Genomic DNA, 19,514 nt, shown 5'->3' with positions numbered 1-19,514 from the left:
CAGGCGCGGAGCTGGGAAACCGGGCTGATAAAAGCTGCCAGTGAGCTGGCTGTGTGTTAGTGGGGGGCTGAGGCAGCCCCCGGCCAGGGCACATCCACCCAGCCATGGATTTTGCTGCTTGTTATTCGCAGCTCCCATTCGCCTAAGCATCGCTCAGATCCACCACATGGAAATTCACGGTGGAAGTCCGCTGCTGTCCTTCATCTCCGTGCAGTGCCGGTGACAAGGCTGTTCTGTGTAGATGTCACATATCTTACAGCCCTCCTGAGGCTACAGGCAATTTGTGTGGGCAGATGGCTCTCTTGAAATATGCTAATAAAGACTGGGAGTGGGGAGGAACGATACAACATGGTAATTAATAAATGGCGGATGAGACCAGTAGAGCCTACAGAAATTTCCAAGCTAAATAATCTAAGGGGCATGGGCTGAACAGCTGAAAACATATGGGTGCTAATTTTGTATTGCTCCACCAGAATGGGAACAAAAATCTGCTTGTTCGTCACCTGCCTCTGTCCTAGCTCAGAGGGTCCAGAAATTAACTCTAGGATTGCAGAGCTCAGCACAGAGCATGTGCCAGAGATGCAGAGCTCTGCCACCCAGGCAGTGGCAATTCTGACACCAGCTGAATCTCTCCCCCACCACCCCCACACACACCGGGGGTGCTGTATCAACACTTATTACAATATCTTTATACCTTTACTGCAGGGGATCATCCAGATCGCAAGGGGCGGTGAGTCTGTCTCTCCCTGTGAAGCACCCACCCCCTTTATGAGGTGGGGCTCCTTGGATTCTCCATCTCATTTAGCGTGATGTTAGGATACCTTCCTCAGCCCTGAGGACCTGGGATCTGGGACTGCCTGACCTCAGCACTTCCCTGTAAATCTGCAGATCCTCTCACTGCCTCTGTGGATGCAGCTGTGCTACTGGCACTTTGCAAGAAGAGGAGAGGAGGGAGACAGAGGAGGCAGCCTGCTTTCAGGCTTCCCCTCCCCAAATCAGTGTTGGGAGGCTGCGCAGGTAACACTGCTAAAGGGGACGGGAGAGCAGAGGCATGAGACAGGAAAGCCATGGGCGAGGCAAGCACAGGGAGTACAGCTGCATTAGTAGCTACTCTCTTGGTATCATTTGGTGCTGCACATGTTTGAGAAATGCAAAACTGGAATAGCAGTGGGAGACTGAAGACTGTCCTAAGTCTAAGTCCTAAGCCCCAGCACAGCAAAGGTAGGGTCCTGATAGAGGCTTGTGGAATATCAACCCCAGTCTGAGCTGACACCCAAATTCATCCTTTAACTTCTACCGCAGTTTAGTTTGGTCTAGGGCTGCAAGAAAACTGCTCAATGATTTAATTGGTTTGATTTAATTTCTGACTCATTTCTCTGGTGTACACCAACTGCTTAGGTGTGACCACGAATGTAGCGTGGTCCTGAAAGCACAGTTTTGGGATAAAACAAACCATCATCTTGCTGGCAGGCAAAGCAACTGGTTTAGCTAATCGCATGATCAGAATCAGTTCTCTTTTAACACAGCACTTTCAAAAGCAGGACGTTAAACAGGAGAGCCAGACAAGTGGCAAGCCAGACTCCAGAGAGACCTCAGCTTACCTGCAGGAAAGGAACAATGGCACGCTGTGAGTTAATTTGGGATGCTCAGGGGTAAAGCAGATCGGAAGTACTACATACACCTTCTAAGACAGCTGCACTTTCTTAGCTGGGATCAAGTCACCAGCCTGAGATATTTCCTATTCTCTCCCAACCACAAGGATAACTGTTTCCCTTGACAAAGCCACCTGCTGTCCCAGCACTGGCCCCTACAACTCTTAATGTGATGAATTCTCCCAGGACTGCTTGCCCTGCCTTGTTGGCAGGTGCCCTCTGAGACAGAGACTATTGGAGCAAAGCAGTGCAGCAATGGGCTCCCAGCAAAAATGACAGGGAGGTTCATTTTTGTCAAGTCTTAAAATGTTAGGAATTGTCAGCCTGATTTCTTGAAGCTTTGGGATGTAACAAGCACACCCTGAGTGGTGATCTCCTCCCTCTGCTCTGTGCAGTCTTCTGGTGTTTTATTCAGTTATTTCAAACCCTCCTCTAATGTTAAAGCCTTTGAGACAACTTCATTCGTCTCAATACCTTCAAGCAAGGTCGCTTCTCTGTTCTCAGCTTTCAGTTCCTCTGCCACCAATCTTGCCTTTTCTCTAGAACACACTTTAGGAGTATTCTTAAAGTTCGCCATCACTTGACTCTGAGCAATATTACATTTCCAATTACTCTACCCTGTGTAATGCACTGAACTTGCTGCCCAACTTGCTTCCCGTTTCCTTTAGCCAGTGCTCTTAGGGTTTTTTTGTTTTTAAAAAAATTCCCCTGCCTCCCTTCTGAATTATATTCTCCTCTCTCTGTGTTTAGCCAAGATGAATGGATTCTTCCTCCGTTTGGTTCTTGTTCTGTAATAAGATATTCTTGACGGAATTTCTGATGTCATCTATCCATCCATGCCATGACTGTGAAAAAAGCATCCTCTTCTGTCTGTATTGCAGTAACACAATACAACCCCAAAATGTCAAGAGAGCATCCTACACATCAGAGACTGAAGCCTAGTGGATTTACAGGAAAAACTGGGATCACAGGTGGACATTTAGCTTTATTCGCAGCGTCACTTCTGAGTACTTCCACAGTCATTCCTATGAATCACATGATTATAATTTGGTTCCTCCTGGCACAAACCTCCCTGCCCAGCCTTGCCCGGAGGCAAGCTGAGGGACTGAGAAATGATGACAGTGATCAAAGGGTGGTGGTGGGGGGACAGGGTGGAAAGGAAGGAAATTTGGGTTGCACAAGTAGAATAAATGGAAAGGGACAAACACATCACAAATTGGGTGAACAGGCTGGGGATAGGGAAGTCTGAAATGGAGGTACTGGGTGACAGGAGAGCGGTCCACAGGGCGGCTGTGGGAAGAGGGGGACTGGGGGAGGATATACAGTCCCTGCAGGATGGGCTGAGCAGGTGTGCAGGCACAAGCCCGGTTCTTCACAACTCTTGGACATGGTTTTGAGAGTCAGCAGCTAGAGTCACGCCATTTGATATCGCGGTAGCCTCCAGTGGGCACTCAGATGGACCTTGCCAACCCCTGCTGCTGCCCTCCAGCCTCCCGACAGCCTCCCTCTGTCCTGCTCTGAGAGGCAAGTCATGCTGGTCCTGCCAGCCAGGTACCAGTAACTACTCACCAGAAAGCTCCAGTTCCCAGGGACCAGCTGAAAAATCCTGCTCCTGGAGTCACAGCTGTGCCATGTGCTGCCGAGCCACTGCTTTGCTCCACCTTGGATATGGACACGCTTCACAGTGACAGTAATACTCTTTCAGATGAAAATGAGGTTTACAAGAGGAAAGAATGTTACTAAATAATTAACTTGAGGTGCCTGAACCCAAGACGAGGAGTACTTTTTAACCAGCAGCCAGATGGCTCAACAGGCTCTGTTCCTTAAACCGTCTTATCAGCTTTTCATCCCAGAGACTGTCAGTCAAACAGTAGGCCCTGGGAATTATCCTCTCTCCCGCAGGGTATTTTTGTACAGAGGTCTTGCTAGTGGGTATGCAAACTTTATATAAGTAGCTTCATTTACTACATCCAGACTTGCTTTGCTAAGGGAATACAGGGCAGAGCCTTTTGTTTTGCATGGGGGGGCACCTCTCCAGCGTTGCAGTATTAAGATTTCTTCCCCTTTCTCACCTAAGAGAAAATGAAAAACTAATCACTCCTTAAAAGAAATATAAATGAAATTATTTCCTTTGAGCCCCTTTGTGTCTGTTACAGACACAACTTTCCAGATCTCATTTGCTCTTTTGCATTGATGCTTCCATTACCAGCTTTCTCACAGCAGCGCAGTTAGCTGTTTTCTTTGACTTACTGGTGCTAGAAACCTATTCAAGAGAAACTGCTGAAGCCTTCCTGTTCGGAAGCTTGGTCCCGGCATGAAAACACACATAGCACTGCAATCAGCTCACGCCATCAGCAGTGAAGGATAAATGCATTCATCCACCACTCTTCACTTAACACAGAATTGTTAGTGAAATTTTTTTTCTTTTTAGAGGAGAATCATAGTAACGAGCATCTTCTGCTCTGCACCTCTGCATAGAAACCAGTGTGTGCCAGAATGCTGACTTCAGACGTGAAGCACTTGTAGCAAAACTTGGTGTTGATTCCAGAAGCTCCAGATTTTAAGGTCCACAGGTATCCTCTCTCCCTACCTCCTGCACAGCACAAGCCAGAAAATTCTCCCCACGATTCCTGCATCTGAGCTCAAAGCATGTGCACAGTCATATATTCACGCGGCATTGAAGGAGTCACTCACTCATCCTGTGTCTTTCTAAACTATCCCTTTATCATTATGAATCCTTTTAACATCAAATTGTTGTGGGATGCTACTCTGTGTTGGTCTGCTACACCAAAGAGCCATCAAGTTCCATGTTTATTTCAGTGAAAGTAACTCACTTTGATCATCATCTTACTACTGGAGAGCTCAATTTTTCTCTTGCATGGGCCTCTAATAGTTCTTCAAACAAAACGGATACTATAATGGTTTTGGTTTGTTCTGTTGTTTGTTTGTTTGTTTTATAGAAACACTTTATTGCTGCAGTCAATAACCCTGTGTATCACACACAAATAACCAATTACAATTTAAGAAACTAAAAATAATTCTGCAAGTGGTAATACTGAGAAAAGGAACATACATGAAAGGATACAAAAGTACACATTTAAGTTACTAAAAAATTACTAACTAAAAAATTCCGCAGAAGAGTGAAGTGTCTTGTATAAACTATACAACACATGCCAGTGTAAAGTTTTTAACGTTATACAATTACCTATCTACAAATGTTTTACCTAAATACAAGATCAGCTGCAATTTTTTAAACAGTTATCTTCTATACAAAGACAAGTGCTTTCAGTACTTCATTGGAATATACAGACACTGCAATATCTCAAAACTAAAAAAAAAAAAAAAAAAAAAAAAAAAAAGAAGAATCACAAAATAAAAGGTCCTGCTCGTACGTTTTCTTTGCATATCTAATGTAACACTGTGAAAATCCACAAAAGCAAGGATATTGCTGGCTATTTCCTGTTTCACCCATATCTGAGAGGGACCCGACCCAGAGTCACCCACCTCCCTGTGGCCACAACCTCCATAGCAGACCACAGCAGAAATTTGCCTCTTAACACACCTCAGCTTTAGGAGCAATGTGGACCCAGGTCCCACTTTGCAATAGATACCTACCCAGCCAGGCACTGGGCGGAGGTCACCAGCTCCCATGTGTGGCCATATCCACCTGCCACTTCAAAAGTGGCTGCAGAGCAGCACGCCAAGCAGACCCCTTCCCTGCAGCACCACAAGTGGGACTGATGCTCTGATCAGTACAGGGACAGGACGGGCAGAAGAGGGCTTGGACAGGGAGTTACTATTGCTTCCCTGGGCTTCCAAGCTACAGCAGAGACCCAGCACTTCTCCAACCCCTTGCAGGCTCAGTGTAACCTTCACTGAATCCCTCCTGCTGAAGCGAAGCCAAGCTCGATGACATTCAACCAGAAGAAGCTGTCCCCAGTTCTGGCCATCTCCTCAGAACACAGGACAACATTTTAAACACCAGCCCCGCTCCCAAAATACAGGGTTACAGTTGAATAAAGTCCTGAGAATTCATAGGAATTGGACACCCCACGATCTCTTAAATGGGATCCACATTCTGCAGCACACACCTGTCTTTCTAACACAATGCATGTTCGTGACCTAGCAGATACGCCAAATACGACGTGGTGGGGAAATGTCCCTGGCACAGCCGGCACTTTTTTGGACAGGATTTAAGTCAATGGAATGGGAGTCTGGTCAGATGTCTAGGGCATGGGACATACCAGCAAAGGCCCTGGCAAGCTAGGAAAGGGATTGTGGTGGATGGTATGAAGTCCATATTCCCTCGTACTTAAATTGTGGCCTCAAAAAAGTCCCAGGTAACCTGAACTAACTTTGGCTGAGGAACATGGACCAAAAAAATTTCTCATTTCTCTTTCAGTAATTTCAAAAGCTGCCAGAAGGAAGTGGTGGAAAACCTGACCTGACAGGGGCCGGTGGTTCCCCTCACTGACATCTGGGCTGGAAGGACAGAGCTCACTTGAGCTAGCATCAGTGCCTCACAGCTGGAAGCTGGAAACAAGTCAACAGTATCTCCTTGAGGAGAAAGAAGGAAAAAGCACCAATCAACCTCACAGCATTTGATGGCACCACGCAGAAGCAGAGAACTGTAGCTCCAGATGCCCACTGTTAACACCAAGCAAGAATCAACATGAGAATTGTGACCAGCATAAACGAAAACCCTTGACAGATGGAGCTCTTCTGCAGCCCTTCCTGGTATGAGCATTCCTAAGCAGTATAAAGAGTTTAAGTATGCGGCCTCAATTTTCATTCAGAAAAGACCGGCTGGGAGAGGGAATAGTTAGCAGCAGCACTGGCTAAGACTGTTTCATCTGCAGGTATTTTTCCCCAGCTGATTTTGCTGGAGATGATTTTTCTTCCCAAGTTAAGATACACAGGGGCACAGCAAAACCCTTCAGTATGGAGCTTCCAAAACACCAAATGAGATTTCACAGTGTTTCACCAAGAATCACATACGACAGCAATTGAAACAGGACCAGCATGTTACAATATACCATATCAGCACTTGTCAGAACATCAGTCGGACACTGGTGCCTCTCAGGTGTGAGCTGGAGAACAAGCAGGTTTCATACCAGAACTTGTGCATTTTCATTTCACCTGCTGGCCACAGATCGGATGAGAATGTGCACAGCACGCTGACAGCTGATTCTGTGCATCTTACAGCTGTAACGCAAGCATCTCGCAGACACGTAAGTCTTGCGCACTTGGGCATTTCAGAAGAACACGATGAAGTTGTACAAGACCTGATATTTAACCCACCTGAGATTATCTAGTAAATCTTTTCACAGAACAAAATACAAAACAAAACAAGACAGTGTATTATCCAGGCTCTCATAATAGAAGAGGATCACCCACAGAAGAGTTCAGGAAAGGGCCCAAGTAATTGCACTTCAATTATGGCAGGCAGAGGCAACAAAGTCTACATGTGTATGGTCATGAAGACGGCTGCCCTGCTACCAGGAGGGTATGCAGGGTTTGTCTGCCTGTATCATATAAGCATGGGACATCCTGACACCTAGCACAGTACACAACCCCCTGCCAGTGCAGCTTTGCTAGGACTGTCTAGAGGCCTTAGTATTTTAAACCACCTCCAGAAGCATGATGCTCGTGTATATCACAGCCAGTAAACTTCAAGCACGAGATCATGCAGAGGTATGCACGCACACACACACTTTTCCTCTAACAGTTCTTAGAAACCACTGGTGGGTGCTCTCTTACCATAGTCCCTTCTCTGCCTTCTTTTAAAATATCAATTTAGAAATAAATTAATACTACATTTTAAGGAAAAAAATCACCGATCTCTTACTGTTACTCTTTGGCAAGTCTTAAAGCAACTACTTTTATTGTGAAAAGGACTTGCCCAATGACAGTTGTACTCAAAAAAGACTAAGTAAAACCTGAACCAGAGCTGGGGCTTTAGTTCAGTATCTGAACAAGTAAACAGATGCTTTTACCCAACTGAGAAGTCCAGGCAACTCCTACTAAGACCAGCCAGAGGATTATCATTGACTTTACAGAGATTTAGATAGGGCTTAGGTAGGACAAGTCAGCCTTCACATGCAGAGGCCTCGTGTGCTGACTTTTCATGGGGCTTTGTTTCTGCTCCAGCCACACTGAGACTTCGGTTAAACGAGGGCTTGAAGCTGGAAAGTGTTTCAGTGAAGCAGATTGGTCAAGTGAATTAACAGCAGACACCCCAGGCTTTGGGAAACTGCCTAAAGCCCTGCAGATTTTAAAGCTGTCCCTCTCTTTTCATTAAGGTTGGCTGATTAAAAAGCCAGTCCCATATTGAAAAGCACGAACAAAACTATTCTTTGACCATGTAATGCATCACATCAGGACTAAAACCAGGCAGGTATTTTTAAACTCATCCCCTTAATGCAATGTTTGCTTTCGAGACTTTGATCTCACCACCTCCTCTGACAACATCAAATTCTTGGGTAATTCACACATGACACAGCACTAAAGAAGGAAAAACAATTTCAGCTGTATTGACTAAGTATCTTTTTTCCATAACAGCTCACATTTTTACCAATATAGCAACAAACCCTTTACCAGTGGTTTGGAATGAAAGTTACATCAGGTATATATGTGCAGGTGTGTTGATGGTCTGACCTAGTTAAAAAAAAAAAAAAGCAAAACCAATCCCGAAAACAGAAACCATTACGCATTGGAAACCAACACTGTACACATCAACTACTCCCCATACACAAGTCACAAGTGCAATGTCCTTTGAAAAAAAATCACTCCTCAAAGGAAACCCAAAGAGGCAGAGTTTTTAGTGTTATGTTTAGTGAGATCATGTGGGCGTGTGTTGGAAATCACAGGTTGGAGGTTTTTTTAATTTTTTTTTTTTATAAGGCAAGAGGTTTACGTTCCAGAAGAACAGATGGGGTAAAGAATGAAGAAATGTTTTGAAAATGACACATTCTTTCAAGTTTCATTCTCATTTGACATAACGTATTACAAAATAAAGATTTTTTAAAAGTGCTATATGCTTTGTAAGTCTCATCACAATACGTAAAGCAATATTTTACACCTGCTGCCTAAGACAAAATGTTAGTGGCAGTGTTAGTGATAGATTAGATTCTAGCTCTCCCATTTCCCTCAATGTCTGGGACAACCTCCTTCATCATGCTTCAAGAATAAACAAACAAACCCCACATACACATATTCCAGAATCATTTAGAGTCATCTTCTGAAGTAAGAGACTCCATGATGTTGATGACTGTTCACTAGCGGCTTGCTTGATACCAAACCCAAGCTCAGTCTACCCAGTATCCTGTGGCTCTTTGATCAGCCAGTACGAGAGACAAAACGTTGAGAGGTTTGCAACCATAATGACAGTGACAGATATGCCAAAGGGATTTAAAAAAATTCCAACAAAAATCAAGTGTAAAAAAATTGATCTGCCAGCTCTCAGCTGTTAGCCAATTTTAAAAAGGTAGAGCAGTTTGCAGTAAACAATGATATTTTAAATCTTCAAGGAGATACAGAAACAGCCCTCCCACCCAGCAATCAGACGTGAAGGATTTCTCCAGCATGGTCTTCTGGCTCTGTGTAATGTGAAGAGTTTGTGTCTGAATGGTGAACCCCAAGCATTTCTTTACTTTCAAAGTTTGGCTCCATTAGTGCAGGTTTTTCAAAAATATTCTTTTTGCTAGTTTCTGGACAGTTTTGGACATATATTACTCGGTTATAAGCTTTAAGTCTTTTCCACAGCTGTACGTACACTTTGCATTGTACGTACATGAACAGAAGTCCTCCAGTGAAACCAATAGCCACAACCACCAGCTTAGTCCAAAATGGCCACTCTAGAATCCCTGGAAGAAAGAAAATAAAAAACAAAAGAGGAAAGAAAAAGGACATGGTCAGTACTGGCTGGACTATGTTGGATCTCTCAAAAACATCAGTACGGAAAACAGTAAGGAAACTGTCACAGAGTTTAGGTTATGCAAACTGTTCTTATTTTGCCATTTTTCTTGTTTGGCCTTTTTTCCCCTCCTCCCTTCAAGTCTAACACATGCAGACTTCTACTTCATGTATCACATTTATTCGCACCCACCAGAGGAAAAACAAAACAGTTGATCCTCTGTGCTTGAGCCCTTGTGCAGCACAATCATAAACACAGTCAAGGTAACAGCCAGTAACATGTTTAGGCCATTTTACACCTGCTTTTAAACAAAAATTGGATCAGATTATGAAAGGCATTCTATGGCATGGTTTCCTCTTCATAGCAGGAGATGCAACTCAGTGACCCAAGAAGTCTGCTCCACTCTGTGATCACACAGTACATGGAGTCACAGTCTTCAAACTAAAAGGGAATGACTGCTACCATCTAGCTTGACACGTTCAGTGACAAAGACCAGACAATTTTATCTGCACCAGACCTAGTAACTTGTAGTTGAACTACAGCATCTCTTCTGATGCAAAACCGCAAGTGCTGGAGATGCTGAAGCATTCTGGCACGCTTACCCTCTGTCATTAAAAATGACCATATTACTTTTCCTGAATTTGTCTAGCTTGAACTTTTAGACATTGGATCCCGTTACATCTCTATCAACTCCTTTTAAATGAAAGAGTATTCGTTTTATACATCTTCTGCTTACACAGGTCCTGTACCCACCCAGCCTCTCTCCTCTTTGAAGATAAACAGCATCACAAGATGGACATGAAACCATGCTGAATCATCCACTACCAGGTTTCTCAGAGAATAAAATCATGGCCTTCCAAGTCTTCAAAGTTTCTACCAAGACACGGGCTATTGTTCTTTTGGAAACACATGGTAGCATGGGAGGAATGAAAATATTTTAGTCCCAAAATACAAAGGGCACTGCAGCGTGACTACCGATTCTCAGACGGGCTGTCTGATGCCGTCTGTACGCAGTGGTAGTATGTGCTTGCCCCGGTGCAGGCATGAGCATATAGCCACACACACTCCTCAGCTCACTACAGCGACCCCCAGATTTAGAATCCAAATGAAGGAAGCAAAGGTGGCACTATAACACGTACTAAATATTCACACTATTCCCCCTATTCTTGTTCATCTAATGTACTTATTGGCTACAATTACCTGGAGATGATAAATCTTTGAAAGCATATGCTTTTCATTATCATACAGAAACCATACACTGAAAGGTCAGTAATTTTCGTGGAAGAGATGGGGTTGGATGGAACAGAAACTAAAATATTCCATTCAAAGCAGCTTCCTGACTGAAGTCATGAACATTCAAACTACAGCCCAAATAAGAAATGACAGCAAAACTGTTCAGTTTAAAGTGTGATTCTGCTCTGAAGAGACTGGAACAGCTCTGTGGATTTGCAGGTTTATTGATGCTCAGAGCCGCCTCTCCAGATGACGCTCTGGAATCAGCAGCATAACATTTTCCACCTGCATGTCTAGCTGGCGTGCAGTGCTCTGTGAGCAAGGACAGTTTGCCTTCTAATGGCTCCCAGCCTTGGTAGATACCTCGTCCTTTCTATCCCCACCTTCGGGGACCGCTCAACTGCCTGAGAAACAGCCCTGTGACAGCTGCAAATACGCAGCCCAGCATACCCAAAACAGATTTCCATTTGGTAAGTTTACAGTGGCACGCTGAAGAAAACCTACTATTCAAGAAGCTGAGACATCCATACAGTGGGGTGGCAACCACTACATCAGCTGCAGTACACCTCATCTCAGTTACATGAACTGGAGCCCTAAGAATCAGCCCAAGTTCCTTGTGCTTCAGGAACAACCAGTCATAACATTTTTTTTCCCAGTCTAACGTGGCTCTCACAGGAAACTTGTGCTAACCCACCTCGCAGATGACCAAATGGGAAGAAAACCCTGTTGATTTACCTCAAAGGTTTGGATTTAGTTTCCTCTTACTTCTTCTCTTTTAAAAAACTGTCCTGCTTTTGCCCAGTTAAAATGTAGCCATAGCAGCAAAAAAAATATGCCTATGTCCTTATCTGCTCAGTAAGTGTTCCAATTCAAAACTAAATTAGCTAAGGCAGTGCAATTTTGTGTCTGGCTACAGTGGATTAGCTCTGATATCTCTGCATTTTATAAGTGCAAACTAAATTGACTTGAAATAGACTTAAAGAGCACCCACAGATTAATTTACACTCACTTAACTAAATCATTTTAGATATGCTCTTTTAAACCAACCCAACCTCAGGCTAAAGCTGACTAGTCTATAAACATCACCTGCACACTCATGCTCTGCATCCTCTCTGCATTCAGGATAAATAATTATTCCAAGAGAATAAGTGGGAAGGAAAGCAAGTAACATACCAGTAGTCTGTCCCTGTTTAATCTCTTCAGCGGTCCTGTCTATCAGGACATAGAGAGACCACACAACACAGGTGATGGCGATGATATGGAATGTTACAGAGCACATGATCTTCCTCCTCTCACTGGCTGTCATCTGCAGCTTCTCCCACTGGCAAGAAACCCAGAAGCAAAGCAAGGGATTAGGTGTCTGCTGTAGTTACTAGTGAGTATAAAAAAATAACAGTAAGAACAAAAACCAGGCAGATGAGTACCTTCCTCCTATTTTAAAAAAGGATTTTAAAAGTCAGATGGCGTTACTGCTCTGACATGTGCATGATGGCTGGCAGCTCACCCTGCTGTGACAGGAGCCATCCTGGTGCCAGAGGGGACCTCCCGTGCTCAGCTCCCACCCGGAGCCTCAGCACAATGTCATCACATCCTGCTTCTGCACGCAGGGGCAGCTCCAGCACAGAGGGACCCTAGTGCCAGGCCTGGCAGTGCAAGCAAGGCTGCTCCTTCCCCTGTTCCCCACTCACAGCGGGCACCCACAGCCACGCACCGCAGTGGCAGAGGGTACCTTTCCTCAGGCATTCAGTAACACACTGCAGCAAAAGTGGTACATGATGCAGCTGACCAGCGCGGGTGAGACATCGCACGCCGAACTCTGTTAAGAACCCCCCAGTGCACAGTCAAGGCTGTTCAGCTCTCAGCTCAAGGCTGTTTAGTTCTCCCCTCCTGCGTCTGGGGGTTTCATTCAATCTTCACGTATATTTAACACTACTTACAGCAGTGACACCCGTATTTTATTTTCAGTGTTTCAAGTGCACTTCAATGCATATGCCCCAAGAATATACAGTAGAACTGGAATGACAGCTTTTTAAGTGAGAGGATGCAGAAAATTAAATCCCCAGATCTGCATCTATCAATAATGCTTATACAGCCCAAATGGAAACCACAAAGTCAGGTCAACATAATTTAGGAAAGTTAGAAAGAAACTAGACAATTATAGATGCTTCTACTATACAGGGAATTGTTCAAAAACAGCTTCTATTTTTTTTACCTGAGATACCCTGAAGCTTTTGTTAAATTATTTTTTTGGCAATTTCCCCAACGTATATGATGAAAGTTTTTGCAGGTAGGGTTACACATCCCTCAGTGTATTTGTTTGGAACAGAGAGTTTAAGATGGGCTTTTCCTAGACTTTCACAAAATATATGCTGGGGCACATAAGCTTCTCATACATACCTATTTGTTTCTACAGAGGTGCATTTGATGTCTCCTAGACTAATGTGTAGAAGATGAGGACTTTGACGGGAAGGAATAACATGGAAGAGGACTGAGGATGACCTGACTGGTAGGATTGATTATGTTGAATTACTGTTTCCACTGCTACAAATACCAGAATGGTTGAAACGTGGACCACAGACTTTGTGATCCCCTCTGTCTTGCCAACAATCAATCTCTTTGGCCAGTCCAAGCCACATGTCCAGTTCTGTAGGCACCCAAATCTCATTGTGGCACAAGAATTGAAGACTTGCAGCAATGACACGCTAGATGTTATGCTAGAAAGCATGTTTTTTCAATCTTTTTAGAAAAAGATTGGACAAAATGTTCCCTTCGGATATTGCATTTTAAACACCAAATTGCTTTTGCATCTAAACCAAGGTTTTATTAAACAATACTTTTGACAGAGTATAAATTAGTTAAATTATTTTCTCAAAATGTAAGCATGTTAAATCTATTTGTGAATGCTTTTACAGAGCCACAAGGACTTGCATTTTGACTAATTTATATTCCTCTCTTCTGTTCCATAGCTTGAGCTCCTCCACTGGACAATACCTCCTGTGAACTGCTGGCTCCACAGCCACCAAACCAACCCGCACCAACTCATCTCTTCAAGATATGACTGCACAGCAAAGAAGCATTCTGCAAACTATGCACTATCCCAGAGAGGAAACTAGAATCTGTAGGTACCTGCTGCATTATACCGATGATACAGCACATGGCATTTCCCAGTCAGCAGTTCTGGGGTTTTAAAGTGTTGTTAAACCAAAAAAATCAGCAGAAAATTTAGATTTAATGTCTTTTTTTTCCCACTGAAATTTTAAAATAGAGCATCCCTCTCTTGTCTCCCCTCATCTTCACTGGAGCCGTGACACGTTTTGTTTCTCATCCTCCTCCCTTGGTAACTTGGTGTTTGAACAGCCCAATGCTGCAATACAACCTTAAGATGCTGAGGAAGTTTAAATCCATTTCTGCTCTACAGACAAGCACAAGCCCTATTATTTGTCCCATCCTGTTCATAATCACGAGTTCCACACTGTTTTCTCCTGACTGACAGGATACCATAAAAGCTGAGCTGAAGATACAGAGGCAGCTTATCTTCTGGCTGCAGCTGAACCTCTAAATTATAAATATATTTAAGAGGTAAATTCCTTCTTCTCTTTTCTGTTTATAGCTCTGTCCCTACCTTTTGGCATCTGGTCTCTTTCCCACAGATGACCTGTTCAGATATAACTAATGATGCTGAGCAACTAATTTCTGAAGTTCTCACAGGGCACAAATATTCAGAAAATGTTTCCCACCCACTCCAGGCAGAGAAAGCACAGGAAAAACAGCAGCCAACTGCCAACTACAGCAACTTTTTTTACTTGGGATTCTCTAGAGCAACTTCCTTAATGGTCTATGGCTGGGCTGTGCAAAGTATTGTCTGTGCAGGTAACAGAGCCTATGAGGGACAATATTGCAACTCAGAGGTACGATGCTCTGTGCCGCAAAGACAAATCTGCAGTTTTTAGAAGGCACCGATGCACCGCAGTCATAAGCAGAGGTCATCCTACCAACTGGACGTGCTAAGCTATATACTTTGCAGACTGTAGATCTCTGCAAAAAAATAGGTGGTGTTTGAAATCTGCTCTATTTTCTGCTAGGAGTCACTTTTAGGAATTGGACAAGTTCTCATAACAGCTTTCAGATGGCTGCAGTCCAGACTTCCCACCATATGTGATTTAGACTCATCATAATTGAATGCAATGTTTCTCATTTATTCTAGTTCCAGAGTGAGGTTATTGTTATTAACCTCTTCCACTTTTGTAGACATGGCAAGATTTGTCTGTGCTGAGAATACCAGTGACTTCCATCTCAAAATCCTGATGGTAAAGACCAATTGAAATTGGAAGCCCGGAGGATGTGGGATAACAGAAAGGACACAAGAGCAAAACTGGCCTTACAATGCAAACAGCATTTAGGTATCTATACTTTAAGCTACCAGACTTACGAAACGTACTTTTCTACAAAACAAAAAAACAGGTTCTAGCAATGTGAAGTGTGCAAACCTAGTCATTCACAATCTAAGAAAAGGTAAAAAATAAAACCACATTTATTGGTGAACCTTCTTCTACTTACACTGTCATATTTTCACTAAAATAAGTTTGCTCCTTTAAAAAGAAAAAAAAGCTATACATTTTAACCAAAGTACACTCAGAAAGTGATTTAAAGTGTAACCTGAAATCCACATATTTTCAAGAGAACTTCAAAGCTATGTGGATCTTGGAATAGCGAACTAAAGCAGGTAATGGTAATACAAAACTCCCTATTTAAAAAGAATGTGGATAACTGCAGAGCAAATACTTCTTTGCATCAGCTGTAAAATGTAACTGCAAAGAAAAAAATCAGGCTACTGCATGCACATACATGTATGCATGTGTATGTATATACATTTGCACACAGAGAGTTGCAAGGTTACAACAGCGAACTCTCAGAGCTGGATTCCACCGATGCTGGATTTGCCAGGCTGAGTGTTAATTTAAATCCCTTGGCACCTATCAAAACCGACCAGATGTACTGAGGAACCACAGAAACATGATAAATACACAGGGCGTGCTGTGGGCTCGTGGGCAAGGACAGCCTCTTTTCAGAGTGGATCTGTGTTTAATGAAGCATTTCCTTGGGGAAGCAGGTCTTGTGCCTACCTTTCTCAAAGGCTTCAGTTTCGTCTCCATGATGAACTCATACTTGCACAGTTCACAGCATCTCGTATCCGAGCTCTTGATCCATTGCTGCAGGCAGGCTTGGTGCACAAAATGAAGACTTCCCGTGCAGTGACAGGGGGTAATCAAAGGGCTCTCATCGTCTCCTTCACAGTGACATATCCTGAATCAGAAGCAAAGCTACTCATTAGGAGAAGAGGAAGCAGAAAGCATGGGGAAGAGGCATGTAATACCTGTGATCACACATGGCTGTCCATTGAAGATCTCGAGATACGTATCAAAGGAATATGTTCCATAAAGGAGCTAAAACTAATGAACTCCACTGCTGCACAAGCACATACACAGGCACAAAGTAATTGAGCAGACACTACTAACTAGACAGCTGCTTTCTAACAAGAGGCAGACACACAGAGCCTGACAGAAATGCAGTATTCAAAAGAAACAGGGTAAGAAATGACAACACTTCATCTAGAACAACAGTACTTAACTGAAAATAGCATTTAAACAGATCAGGCAGCACCTCCCAAGACAAAATAGGCACAGAGAGGTACAGCTACTCATAGATTACAATCTGAAACAGAAGATAAAACAAAATGCCCAAACCAATGGGCTAACGGCCCACTCCAGTATCACAAAGAGTTAATTTAGACAGCCTGGATTTTACACAAGAGAAGTCATTATTTCTAGCGCCAATTGCTAGGAGACAGATCAACACCGCAAAGCTACAGCACTGAATCTCCCCAGAACACACTCTGAATGGACTAATAGTTTTGCTCTCCAATTCTAACTTTGCAAGAGCTGCTAAGGAAGCATCAGCTCTGCAAAATCCCCCACTTCCCTCACAGTCTAGCTGTGCAGCCAGCAAGGACACCCGATATAGCGTTACTACCAGGTGCTGACATTTTGATTTCCAGCTTCAATTTATACACAACCTTTGCATTGCACCAAACATCACTAAGTCCTTACCATGTGGAAGAGGTCACGAATTGAAAGCGGGATGGTAAGGAGCTCAGGGAATTAATGTAAGTTACTAAGCATATGTGAAGTACATCCTGGCATGCTGACATCCCTGTCTGTTACTGAAATCTCTTACTGATGTGTAGCATCTTGCCTCTTGCGACCTTGCTGGTAGCTGGCAAGTGGAAATGAAGGAGTGGGTGGATTACAACAGCATCTTGTTGATGACAAGCCAGTACAGAACTAGATTTTGCTGGTAATGAGGGGGAAAATCAAATAATATTGGCAAGTACTAACAAAGCCAGCTTCAGAATGTGCTGTCAGGGAGGAGAAAGATTAGGGTAGTAGAACAGGCAGACAGATGGGACATTTGCTCCTGTACTTGGTGACCCCTGCGCCTCAGCAACATTTTGGAGCTGGGATGGGGCAGACTTGCAGACAAGTCACCACAAAGACAGTCCAGAGCTGGCCGTTCCCACCACCTGTGCACACACAACTATTCCTCCATAGCTGAAACAAGGACACCCATCTTTTTTGGACTTCACACTACAGACATCACAGTGGCCCACCACTAAAAGGGCACAGACCTCCCTTTCAACTAAGGCATCCACAAAGCCCTTTATAAATAAAAAGAGTGCGGTGGGATACAAACTCTGAGGAAAAAAAAAAAATCTTGATCTATATTGAGCTGACCTCAAAAGCAATTTTCAATAGTCTGTTCTCCTCCTGGCTCCCCACCCTCTGACCAAACCAGCAGTGGCTGTCAGGACAACACAGTGCTCATTAAAAGCTAAGATGTGTTCAGCTTGACCTTTAATATGTGTAGCTGATTCTCTCATGATACTCCCAGTTTGGACACTAATAAGAGAAAAATACAATCTCAGAACTCCAAACCTGAAACAAATTGCAGGAGAATTTATTTGACTCCAAAGGAAATTCTTTTGCTTAGTAGCCTTGGTAAGTGCATCAGAGGGCTGCAGGCCAGCAGAGAATGCTGCATGCTTCAAATTGCACATATTAAAGCAAGGTGACAGGGTGAAAGGGAAGATAGAAACAGCACAAAGGCAAGAGAAAGCAGAAGGATCACCACTGCACATTGGAGGGCTTGAAGGTAGGTGGTTCTCTGGTAAACCAACCTGCATGTATCCCCCGATGTGGACACAGGGGAGAGAGGGGGGAATTTTTCTGACAGAGGGGAGGGGCAGTCAAGGTCACTGTCCTTCTCAACTGAGCAGAGCGGCGCCCGCTGCTCTTTTGATTTCAATTTCACTGAGGTGCTGTCCTCAAAGACGTCATCATCTCCCATATCATCAGAGCAGAAGTCTGTGCTTTCCACCAGCATGCTGGAGGATTTCTCAGCTTGGAAGTGACTGGAATAGCTCTCCAGTTCGTGGAACTTATGCAGGCTGCTGGTGCTGGAAGTGTGGGAGAAGGAAAAAAGGTAACGCAACAGTTTTTTGCTCCTTGAGGTGTCATGGTCCACTTTGTCCTCCAGCAAGGGAATATGTACGGCTTTATGGTCCTCTGCTCCTCCTGACGCACTCGAGTAGTTGGAAAGGGAAGGGATATAGGAGTGCTTAGAATTGCTAAAAGAAAGAGGTCTGAGGTGCAGCGGTTTCCTCTCTTTGAGATGAAATTTGTTAATCCTTACACACTGCTCTTGAGTCGGGGTCAATTTGCCTTCTGAGCGCGTTCGCTCCACATAGTCAAAGCACTCACTGGTGCTCTGTGCCTTCTGGTCCACGTCATTGAGGGACTTGGAGAATTTCAGGGTGCGGGTGGGCTTTACATTCTTAGAAGACCTGAGTGCCTGGCCCCGATCCTGCCCACGGGAGTTTTTCTTTGCTGCATGTAACGTGTCCTGACAGATTACTGTCACTGTGACCCCTTGTGTCAGAGGGCTCTGGCAGTGAGGATTTTTCAAGACAACAGCAGACTGCACTGGACTGTGATGACAACACTCAGAAAACACTGCACTGGAACTGCATGCAGAACAGTGGAATAAAAGCACAGAAAGTAAAAAACAATTACAAAAGAGAACACAGATAATTAAAAGTGCAGAAATGAGAATTATTGCTAGTGTGGGAATGGCAAACATAGCAGGGCCAAACAGTCAGTGGGATTCAACAAAGCAGTGTTAGACAGCAGTCGAGTCAAACAAATGGGATGCTTCATAGGGGAACCCCACATTGCTTATTCCCCATACACGTGCTTTTTCGGTTTTGTTTTTCCTTAACTTGAACCTTGCACAAACCTCATTGCAGCCACGCAAACAACACACTTTACCTGCAGATGTCCTGGTTGGATGGCGTAACAGAAGTCCGAGAGAAGCTGTGAGGGGCAGAGATAGAGGTTGGACTTCCAGCCTGCAGTGAAGAAGTCAGAACAAACAAAAAAAAGCAAGTCACAAGTCGGAAAAGTTTGGTATGCGCAGCAGTCACCTTCAGGACTGAACACAGCATACAGTCAGTTATCACTCTACATCCGATATTCAAGGGCTAGTTGCAAGAAAGTGGCTTTACTGACACATGCTAAGAAAGAAGCTTACTCCTTGGAAAAGTAGGAATCAGAACAGAAACGTTTTCCCCCAAGGTCAAATGCAGCCATCTCTGGAGC

The 19,514-nt window shown here is 43.9% G+C and overlaps 1 protein-coding gene across 11 annotated transcripts in view; it reads right to left on the bottom strand.

Annotated features, from left to right (window-relative positions):
- Positions 1 to 8,157: 8,157 nt before the first annotated feature.
- MARCHF8 (membrane associated ring-CH-type finger 8) overlaps positions 8,158 to 19,514 on the bottom strand; it is a 99,496-nt gene continuing 88,139 nt past the window's right edge. For 10 of the 11 annotated variants that reach the window (XM_055720171.1, XM_055720173.1, XM_055720168.1 and 7 more), the window contains 5 exons: positions 19,185 to 19,264; positions 18,035 to 18,880; positions 15,924 to 16,104; positions 11,974 to 12,121; positions 8,158 to 9,517 (listed from right to left, as the gene is read on the bottom strand). In XM_055720171.1, coding sequence (XP_055576146.1) covers positions 9,213 to 9,517; positions 11,974 to 12,121; positions 15,924 to 16,104; positions 18,035 to 18,880; positions 19,185 to 19,264 — 1,560 coding nt within the window. In that variant the 3' untranslated portion in view covers positions 8,158 to 9,212. The remainder of the gene's footprint in view (positions 9,518 to 11,973; positions 12,122 to 15,923; positions 16,105 to 18,034; positions 18,881 to 19,184; positions 19,265 to 19,514) is intronic. The other variant, XM_055720177.1, reaches the window with a different exon arrangement.

Source organism: Falco cherrug, chromosome 9, assembly GCF_023634085.1.
Source record: "Falco cherrug isolate bFalChe1 chromosome 9, bFalChe1.pri, whole genome shotgun sequence".
In the NCBI taxonomy this organism is placed as follows: Eukaryota; Metazoa; Chordata; class Aves; order Falconiformes; family Falconidae; genus Falco; species Falco cherrug.
This window is presented reverse-complemented; position numbering and strand designations above follow the sequence as displayed.